Raw genomic sequence first — 10,570 nt, 5'->3', positions numbered from 1 at the left:
TACGGGTTATTAATGAGTTATTAATGGAAAGTTCCTGTCTGCCTGAATTTTACATTAAATTAGAAAGTAAGCAGTCAAACATTAAGGGGAGTTTAAGGAGGTTTTGATGGGATCTCCATTAAAAACTCCCTTAACTAATCTTTTCATGAATTAAGGGTTGAATATATAAGGTTATTTTAAGGGATTGCTGGTTCGTTGAGCCAGCTGAGCCTTTTCTCAGTTTGCATCTGGTCTGACTGCAGAAAGCTGTTTTCTACAGTGTGGCCTCATGGATTTGTTGTTGCAGGATTTGTCCCAGAGTGGAGCGCCACCTAGAGGCAAATCAAGGCAGATTCAAGACCGCCAATCAGAGCTTAGATGACATTTCATTAGTTGAATCAGAATCTGACCGGTAGGAATGAACTGACAACAACCAATAACTGATCATAGGAAGAACATCAGCCTGTTGATGTCTGCAACAAAATCAATATTTGTATCATGACAGCTTTGCAGGAATAAAGATCTACCTTTTATTTACCTTCTTGCCTCTACGAACCAGTAATCCCTTAAAATACCCTTACATATAAACTACATAATTCACCTGTTAATTCATGCAAATCCCCTTAAAATTAATGAAGGGAGTTATTAATGGAGGAGACCCCATCAGAACCCCCTTAAACACCCCTTAATTTTTGACTTACTTTCTAATTTAATGTCAAATTCAGGGAGACAGGAACTTTCCATTAATAACTCATTAACAACCCTTGAAGCCATGCATGAAAGGCATGAAAAATCCCTTAATTACTAGTAATTAAGGGATTTTTCATGAATTTTTCATTCATGGGTTGCAAGGAAAATGTACAAAACAATGTAGGGAAAGAGTAAACCAAAATACAATAAAAATCAACCAACAATGTTGGATATGTAGTTGTAGCACAAAAGAAAATAATAACAAATACACACAATCAAAAATTCAACACAAGAATCACAAAGGCACAAGGTATGAGAAATTAAAAGAGCAAGGATTGGGACATGGACATATACATTTTTGTGGTCTTTCTGTTCATTTTTGTCATATGTTTCAATGATTTAAAGTATTTGGCAAAATTAATTATAAACAAGGTGAAAGAGGGTGTGCTTCCTTTCCATTTACATGTGTGTATATGATATTTACCCAAAATAATAACAAGATTGACAGTGTCAGAAATGTTAACATCCAGACTGTCCATAAAATAAATGATATCCACATAAGTAAAATATGTTATGCATTGTTAGTGACAGCCAACTGCGGATATCAGACCAAAACTGTTTACAGAATGAAGGGATGAAATTAAGGGGTTTGGTTTGGCAGTGGTTCACGCGGAACAGGAAGTACGACACATTGGCCACGTGTCCCGGAAAAAAACATTTTAGCTTAGCCGTTAGCTTAGCTGCAGCTTCCTCACCGTGAAGACAGCTGTGGAGACAGACAGGAGAGTCCAACATGGAGGACATGTTCATTAAACCAGGTGAGAGTCTCTGATCAGGGGGTGAAGTTACTGATGACGTCTGTCGTGTGTCTGTAAGGCTAACTGCTAGCTCGTTAGCTCGGCTGGTCCCAGCCCAGAGACGCTCCTTTCTGTCGTGTTGATAGACTTACAGGCCAAAGTCCATTCAGAAATCTGTTACTGTAATGCTCCCTTGCTTCTCGACAACATTATACACCTCCTAAAACAAATCACAAATCATTCGGATGTTCTGGGAAGTTCGGCATACAAGTGATTTCCCAAGCAGCAATTATGTCAATAAAATTTTAACTTTTAGTTCTGGTTTGCCTTTGGTTTCTCCCGTCTTCTTGTACCAAATTACAGTGGAGGGCGGTAGTGAGCGGTGTAAACCAATCCAGTAAATAGAGATTTTATTGAAATAAGGTGTTCTTTGGTGGCTCAACTATATGCCGAATTTACCAGAAGACCCTATTGATTCGCAGAAGTCCCAAGTCATGCTATCCGAGGTGTGTATGTTTGCCGATAGGCAAGGCAACCATAAATTGCCAAATTTTCGAATGGAATTTGGCGTAAGCTCTCTTCATACAAGCGAAAACGGCTATTTCAGTATACTACTTCATATGCTACTTCATGAATATAATCAGTATGAATTCCAAAGTGAACACACTGACTGGCTGAATGAATGTCATGCAGGTTAAACACGCTTTGGGTTTCTGTTACAGTCATGAAGCATCTGTGTTTTTATATGTCTGAAATATTGACTTTGATATTGAATTTCAGACAGCACTGTTTAATAAGGGTTGAAACATAACTCCATATAAACCATTACGTAATGGCTTCCATGATGTCAGTAAAAGATCTGTCTGTCTGTCTGTCTGTTGCCTAGGTAACCAGGAGCGGGGTTGGAATGACCCCCCCCAGTTCTCCTACGGCCTCCAGACGGCCCGCGGACCGAGGAAGAGCCTCCTCACCAGGAGAGCCCCTCCTGCAGCCGCCTCAGGTAATCTGCTGCCGGGCCGCAGGTTCCAGTACACATGACAGTACTCACTGTACTGTAACAACATGAAGTACTACTGATACTACTACTGCTACTGGTACTACTACTGCAACTAGTACTACTGCTACAGGTACTACTGCTACTGGTACTACTGCTGCAACTAGTACTACTGCAACTAGTACTACTGGTACTACTACTGCAACTAGTACTACTGCAACTATTACTACTGCTACTGGTACTTCTACTGCAACTAGTACTACTGCAACTATTACTACTGCTACTGGTACTTCTACTGCAACTAGTACTACTGCTACTGGTACTACTGCTGCAACTAGTACTACTGCTACTGGTATTACTACTGCAACTAGTACTACTGCTACTGGTATTACTACTGCAACTATTACTACTTCTGCTACAGGTATTACTACTGCAACTAGTCTTCTGCTACAGGTATTACTACTGGAGCTAGTACTACTGCAACTATTACTACTTCTGCTACAGGTAGGCTATTACTACTTCCACCAGTACCACTTCTGCTACTGGTATTACTACTGCAACTAGTACTACATCAACTAGTGCTACTTCTGCTACTGGTATTACTACTGGAACTAGTACTACTTTAGCTACTGGTATTACTACTGGAACTAGTAGTACTGCAACTATTAACTACTTCTGCTACAGGTATTACTACTTCCACCAGTACCACTTCTGCTACTGGTATTACTACTGCAACTAGTACTACTTTAGCTACTGGTATTACTACTGGAACTAGTAGTACTGCAACTATTAACTACTTCTGCTACAGGTATTACTACTTCCACCAGTACCACTTCTGCTACTGGTATTACTACTGCAACTAGTACTACTTTAGCTACTGGTATTACTACTGGAACTAGTAGTACTGCAACTATTAACTACTTCTGCTACAGGTATTACTACTTCCACCAGTACCACTTCTGCTACTGGTATTACTACTGCAACTAGTACTACTTTAGCTACTGGTATTACTACTGGAACTAGTAGTACTGCAACTATTAACTACTTCTGCTACAGGTATTACTACTTCCACCAGTACCACTTCTGCTACTGGTATTACTTCTGCAACTAGTACTACATCAACTAGTGCTACTTCTGCTACTGGTATTACAACTGCTACTGCTGTATCTAGTACTACTGCTACTAGTATTTTACTGCTACTGGTGTTACTACTGGTTAGTAGTACTGCTGGTGGGTAGTTGTGGGTCATGTGACAGGATAAGCCAGGTGGTGAACAGGTGTGACAGGAGCTGCAGGTATTGGTCGGCTGCTTGTGGTGACATCATGCTGTCCTCCGGTGCTTTGTTTGTGTTTTGCTTGATTCAGATGGATCTTGTTTCAGAGGCCGTTCCTTCGGCTCGTTCTGCTGACTGTGTTTTCCCGCTGGGTCGACACGCGGGTCACCGGGTGTGAATATCTTTTTTGGAGCCGATCTATAAATAGGTTTGCTTTGTCTTTGTTGCTGTGCATGATGGGACCGTTTGGCTTCAGTGCAGGTCCGGTGTTTCTGTTTAAGGCCTTGATTTGTTCCCAGAAGGTCCGTGGGTTGGTGTTGCTGTTCCATTGTTTCTGTCTGTGTAAGCTGAGGCCTTTTCTTCCTCTTTGTTTTGATGAGTTTCAGGATGAGAATGGCGATGACACGGCTGAAAGGCCACGCCTACAAAGCGTCATTTTGATCTATTAAGGATGTTAGGATTCTGTTTTCCAAACTCTTCATCTCAACTTTAAAACCTCTAAATCATCTTGTCCCTGATTGGTTCCCAGGTCCGGGAGCCCCGCCCCCTGCCCCTCCCTCTTCCAGCCCTCTGGCTCCACCCCCATGTGGGACAGCCCCGCCCCCTCCACACCGAGGTAAGGAAGTACAGGATGAATGTGTTTAGAATGCTTTAGATTACAGACTTGCTTTTATGTCATTTTCCCACTTCTGATCTAGTGTTGTTTCTTATGTTTTTTTAATCTTATTTCTTTTATGTATTTTTTCCCAACCAAGTTTCCTTTTTTATGTCTTCATGTAGTTTATTTCTCATTTATTTTGTTTTTATGGCTTCCTGTGAAGCAGTACAGAAACTCTGCTTTTTATTATTGTTTTTTATTTTTAATGCTTAGCGTGTGGAAAACTCAAATCCACTTTGATCTTCCTTAATTCCTCCTCCTAGCCCCTCCTCCCTGTATGGCCACGCCCCCTCCCTCGCTGGGGACAACGGCGTCTCAGAGCGACCCTGGCAGTAGCCAATCAGAGAGCGAGCCTGATGTCGAGGGCGTGGTCTCTGTGCTGAACTGGGCGCTGAGCGCCTGTCGACAAACTGCTCCAGTAAGTCGGCTGGTTTTAATCCTTCAGACAGAAACAGAATTCTCCACCAAATGTTGGTTTTCTTCTTCAGTCTCTTTAGTTCTGTGTTCATCTTCCACCAAGATCTGAACTTCCTCACATTCAATAACTGAGAGAGAGAGAGAGAGAGAGAGAGAGAGAGAGAGAGAGAGATCGTCTTCTGGTTGGATTTCCTACTTTGACGTGTGAAAGTCGTTTTTAATCTGCAGAAAAACAGAGAAATCAGATGATAGAAACAACTTCAGATTCTCAGTTTCATGTTGTTTTTTATACCACCAATGATTAAAAAACATTTCAATGAGAAACTGCATGTTTTAGTCGGCTAATGCCTCGGTTCAGAGGTGGGGACTCGAGTCACATGACTTGGACCCGAGTCCCAGTTTTAATGACTTGACTTGACTTGAAGCATGAAGAGAAGACTTGAGACTTGACTTGACTTGGGTTCTGGTGACTTGGGACTTGACTCTGACTTGTACTTTGATGACTTGAAAAGGTTTCTAAAGTCTTGACTTGAGATCTTGTGTTTGTGTAAATGACTTAGATTGAAAGTGATGAGATTTGTTCCAGCGGACGACTGAATTTAAATTCTGTTTTCTGAATTTGTATGGAATGATTGAATTTATTGAAGTTGAAACTGATTATAGAAATCAAACTCATGATGCTCTTACCAAGTTTTTATCCTATTAAAGCCATATTGCATTGAAAAGTCCTAGATATTTAGTTTTCTTTAAGATATTAAATTGATACTGGACTCTTGATTTGTTCTGACTTGACTTGCTGTTCTACATTTAGACTTGAGACTTGACATTAATGACTTGGACTTGACTTGGACTTGGTAATCTACATTTAGACTTGGGACTTGACTTGAGACCGAGTGCCTCGGTTCTACAGGTTGAATTCTGTTGAGCTTCATGATGAATTCCAGACCTGATCCCTGTCAGTGAGTGAGCAGGTTTTAAATTAACACACAGCTCCTGATTCTACACAGAAAACAGCTTTGAAAACTCAAGAAATAACACTGAAAAAAGGTCGGCGATATATTTCTGTGAAAAAATATATTCATTATTGCGGCCGGTAAATATTATTCTCAGCAGGTAATATATTTTTAGTTGATCCTTCCTTGGCAGGTGAGACAAAAAGAACATTTCGGACTCTGGATAAAACTTTAAAGTTGCCCTGTGACCTCTGACAGCTCAGGTGTTTCCTGACTGACCCTGTGACCTTTGACCTCTGACGGCTCAGGTGTCCTGACTGACCCTGTGACCTCTGACCTCTGCAGGCTCAGGTGTGTGATGACGTGGCGAAGAGGCTTCGTCTGCTGGAGGTCAACTGGAGGTCAGGAAGACTCTCCCTGCCGGTCAGAAGACGAATGCACAACCTGACACTGGGTAACCTGTCTAACTGCCTGTCTGTCTACCTGTCTGTCTACCTGTCTGTCTGACCGTCTGACAGCCTGACTGACTGACTGCCTGTCTGTCTGTCTGTCTAACTGTCTGTCTGTCTGTCTGACTACCTGTTTATCTGTCTAACTGTCTGTCAGTCTGACTACCTGTCTGTCTACCTGTCTATCTGACTAGCTGTCTGACTACCTGTCTTTTTAGTTTAGTTTATTCAACGAAGACGAAGCAGGATCATCTTACAGCTGGTTGGTTCAGGTTAACACAGTAAACTCACAGACGCCTCGCAGGCAGCAAAGATCACACGTGCATTTGGCTCGTCAATAAACAACAACAACAATCAATACCACAGTATCTACAAATTGAACACATGCAATAAAAACAATAAAGACTTAATGCATCAAAGCCAAGTCACAACCACTTCATGACTCTTCCTCCCCGCCGCCCCGCCGCTGGCTCCATCATTACAAACGCAGGTCGCACGGCCGAGCTTTGTTCAAACCCACAGAACTTTATTTTAAATCAAGATAACAAGTTTTCCAAAGACACCAACTGTGTCATGCTGAATTACAGGGAAGTGTGTATAAAATGAGGCACAAACATCTAGATTTTTTCCATTTGATGTAATGGTGCAGCCATAAAAACATGGCGTCTTGTATTTGAATATTTCATTCAATATAAGCAGCTAGAGCTTCAAGAAATAGTTGGAACAGCAGATACAGAATATGGACGTGATGTTGTACAGTTAGGGAAGAAAAAAAATTCTAACTTTGAAGCAACTTAAGGGTAAAGTCAGCTAAAGTCAGGGTACAAGGGGTTAATACTAAAAGTAGCTAGATGAGTTGTACCTCTGATGTCATCATCTGTTCCACTCCAGAGCTCCTGAGCATCTAAACGACGGCCGACCGGTCGCTGTATAAAACCTGACTAAAGATCACCTACACTTGGTCTGCTGTAGAGCCTCTCCCTGACGTGGGAAAGAGCCCTGTTGTTAATTATTCTATGGACCATGTTAAGCTTGAGCTCAGTTGCTCTTGATTCCACAGGTCTTCCTACATGATGTAATCTAAAACCTGTCTAACCAATTTATTTTAGGATATCTGTAAGTTCTTTTGCCATGTCTTTGATAAGTCCAGGAACTGCTGGTGTAATCAAAGTAGCAATGATGCAGAAGCTTTAAACAGTTCCTTCCCATGAACTGAGCCCGTCTGGCTAGAAACTTTGTTCTGGTGTTAATTTTTCCTTCATAGCCATACTAATTGACCATTTGCAAAATAATGATTGACATAGCGATCCACCAATCCGTGCTTAGCGTCCGTCTACTTCCGCCGACATGTTGCTCCGGCAGTTCCAACAGAGCCTCCGACCGCACTGAGAGTTTGGCTCAGAAGTACAAACGTACGGCTTTTGTTGCAGCGGTTTGACTCTGACAAGGACATAACACGGTAAAAATGTGTTTTTTGGGGAACCGCTGAGTCGAATTGTAGCGTCTATGGTAGCGTCCATCTTCAAAGATTGTCAGACATAGCAACAGTAACTAAGGGGTGCGGGAGTTAACAGAAATGCTGCAAACGGTCAATTCCCCCTAAACTATTATCCAACCAACCGCCAAGATAAGTAACAGACATTCTAGATGAAATGGTATCCTCTCCTACTCTTACCATTAACTCAGGTGTTTTCTTTAGTTTAGCTTCAGATTCAAGTAGAACTGGCTCTGTTTTGTGTAAATGAATAGAGAGCTCATTATCAGAGAGCCGTCGACAAACCTTAGAAAGCTCACTGCCCAGCTGCATTAATGGTTTCAGACAGTGATATCTATAATGTGCAGGAGCAGAGTCATCAGCATAAAGAAATAACACAATCACAAACAGCCTTCATATCATTAACATATTACAGGAACAACAGTGGACCCGGGACACTGCCTTGGGGGACACCATTAGTTATAAGTTCCACTTCAGACAATATGCCTTCCATCTCCACTGAACCCTCCCAGAAAGATGCGATGTTAGCAAAGCAAGCAAGTAGAAAAGCCCTTCAGTCTAGACCACAATCCTGTGTGGTTCCCTGTCAGAAGCACCGCAGCACACCACTCCCCCGTCAGTTTGTTCATCTGATTACACTCTGACCTCCTGTCTGACTAACCTCTCTCGCTCTCTCGCTCTCTCTGTCTCTGCAGAGTTGAAGTCTGGTCAGTGGGACTCGGCTGATGAGATCCACCGCTCTCTGATGGTGGACCATGTGACAGAGGTCAGCCAATGGATGGTGGGCGTCAAGCGACTCATCGCTGAGGCCCGGAAGCTCAGCCCAGAGCTGTTAGAACCAGTCCAGGACCCCGCAGAACCAGTCCAGGACCCTGCAGAACCAGTCCAGGACCCCGCACAACCAGTCCAGGACCCTGCAGAACCAGTCCAGGACCCCGCACAACCAGTCCAGGACCCCACAGAACCAGTCCAGGACCCTGCAGAACCAGTCCAGGACCCCGTAGAACCAGTCCAGGACCCAGCAGAACCAGTCCAGGACCCTGCAGAACCAGTCCATACCTCCCAGTCCTGACTCTGAAACTGCTGTTTTCACAGGACTCTGGTTTCTCTTCACTCTTTGCAAACTTTGAATCTTTTCTTCAAAGCAGAATTCAGTGTCTTTATTCCAGACGTACATGTCCACACTTCACCAGAGGGGTCAGAGGTCAGCGGCCCAGGAGCAGGAAGGAGTTCAGTGGCTTGCTCAAGGACAGTTCAACAGGGACACATTGTTCACATCGTTGTGGGGGTCAAACCTCCGACCTGCAGACTCCCTTCCTGACCTGCTGCAGAGCTTTCATAATCTGCTGTCTTGAGTTTGAAACTCTCACCTCTGTCTCCCAGAGGGGCGGAGCTAACCATGATCTGGCAACTATGTAGTCTGGCTCTTTAGGATGTATGTCTGGTTTTTATGGATTTCAGACATTAACTTTCACACCTCATTCAGCCAGTAGACAATACAGCAGCGAACAACAATGTCACATCGCTGTTGAAAATGACACATCTGCAGCAAGTCAGGTTTCCAGGGAGGAAGAGAAGACTGGAGGCTGGAACCCAAACGCACGAACGAATCTGAAACACTGTGAACATGAGGTGACAGTTCAGTTGGACTGTGTCTGTGTCTCTGTCTGGACTGTGTCTGGACTCTGGACTGTTTCTAGACTCTGGACAGTTTCTGGACTCTGGACAGTTTCTAGACTCTGGACAGTTTCTGGACTCTGGACTGTTTCTAGACTCTGGACAGTTTCTGGACTCTGGACTGTTTCTGGACTCTGGACAGTTTCTAGACTCTGGACTGTTTCTGGACTCTGGACAGTTTCTAGACTCTGGACAGTTTCTAGACTCTGGACAGTTTCTGGACTCTGGACTGTTTCTAGACTGGACAATTTCTAGACTCTGGACAGTTTCTAGACTCTGGACTGTTTCTAGACTCTGGACAGTTTCTGGACTCTGGACAGTTTCTGGACTCTGGACTGTTTCTAGACTCTGGACAGTTTCTGGACTCTGGACTGTTTCTAGACTCTGGACAGTTTCTGGACTCTGGACTGTTTCTAGACTCTGGACAGTTTCTGGACTCTGGGTTCTGAATCATCACAAGCAAAGGCTTCTGTCTTCTTATTGGTCAATTTGACTAATCATATGATGCAGTTCTACCAATCATGTATGATGTAAGCGCTCTATGCATTAATTGTCAACTTCATTTTAATGATGCTGATGATGATTCTTTAATTATCAAACTTTGTAATGAAATGTAACATGAATCTAATGTTTCCATGGTTTTGAGCTCAGCAGTGAGTCTGGTTTTTGACGACACGTCCTGTTCGTGTTCGCTTCAGCTCCAAAACATTCGAGAGATTTGGAAAAAGGCCGGCTAGCTGCGAGGCGTCTGGGCGCTCTGAGAAGATTGTAACAAATCTTGTATGTTAACAGTAACAGAAAGTATGACTATATCTTCATAACATTATGAATATGAACCTATATGAAGAAATGCAGAATGTATGTCTGAGATTTGTTCAAAATGTCTGAGTGTACTTCCAAACTAAGACGAGATGCTGTTGTTAAGCTGATATTAAAGCTTCGATCAGGTCTTACTCTGTGGCTCCATCTGTTGAAACATCGTCACTCCATGATGCTTCATTGTTGTCCATCATGAAATTGGGGGTGGGACGATGGACCGGTCCCACTCCCGGTCCCGGTCCCGGTCCCACTCCCGGTCCGTCCATCACACTCAATAACTCCGAGGCTGCAGATCGTATTTTGACAAAACTTTGGGATTTTGGTGCCATTGCTCTGTTCTGGCATTTGTAGCCCCGCCACAGCAGGGG

General features: G+C 43.2%; 1 protein-coding gene across 2 annotated transcripts; it reads left to right on the top strand.

Annotated features, from left to right (window-relative positions):
• Nucleotides 1-1,354: 1,354 nt before the first annotated feature.
• sra1 (steroid receptor RNA activator 1) lies at nucleotides 1,355-10,342 on the top strand. 2 transcript variants are annotated; one of them, XM_078286632.1, is made up of 6 exons: nucleotides 1,355-1,487; nucleotides 2,353-2,457; nucleotides 4,264-4,350; nucleotides 4,656-4,810; nucleotides 6,108-6,216; nucleotides 8,402-10,342. In XM_078286632.1, exons 1-6 carry the CDS (start codon nucleotides 1,463-1,465, stop codon nucleotides 8,776-8,778), a joined length of 858 nt encoding a protein of 285 aa, XP_078142758.1. In that variant the 5' UTR covers nucleotides 1,355-1,462; the 3' UTR covers nucleotides 8,779-10,342. The 2 variants fall into 2 exon arrangements, with proteins under 2 accessions (XP_078142758.1, XP_078142757.1); XM_078286631.1 differs by having other exon boundaries at nucleotides 2,353-2,466.
• The last annotated feature ends 228 nt before the right edge of the window (nucleotides 10,343-10,570 follow it).

This window comes from Centroberyx gerrardi, chromosome 11 (genome assembly GCF_048128805.1).
Source record: "Centroberyx gerrardi isolate f3 chromosome 11, fCenGer3.hap1.cur.20231027, whole genome shotgun sequence".
NCBI lineage: Eukaryota > Metazoa > Chordata > Actinopteri > Beryciformes > Berycidae > Centroberyx > Centroberyx gerrardi.
Note: the sequence above shows the minus strand (reverse complement) of the source record. Positions and strands in the feature narration are given on the sequence as shown.

Bases quoted from the DNA above. Each gene is read 5' to 3' on its own strand.
- sra1 (XM_078286631.1), top strand. From the start codon at position 1,463: ATGGAGGACATGTTCATTAAACCAG. The intron at 4,811-6,107 runs GTAAGTCGGCTG...TGACCTCTGCAG, and splicing joins CCTGTCGACAAACTGCTCCA to GCTCAGGTGTGTGATGACGT. The intron at 6,217-8,401 runs GTAACCTGTCTA...CTGTCTCTGCAG, and splicing joins AATGCACAACCTGACACTGG to AGTTGAAGTCTGGTCAGTGG.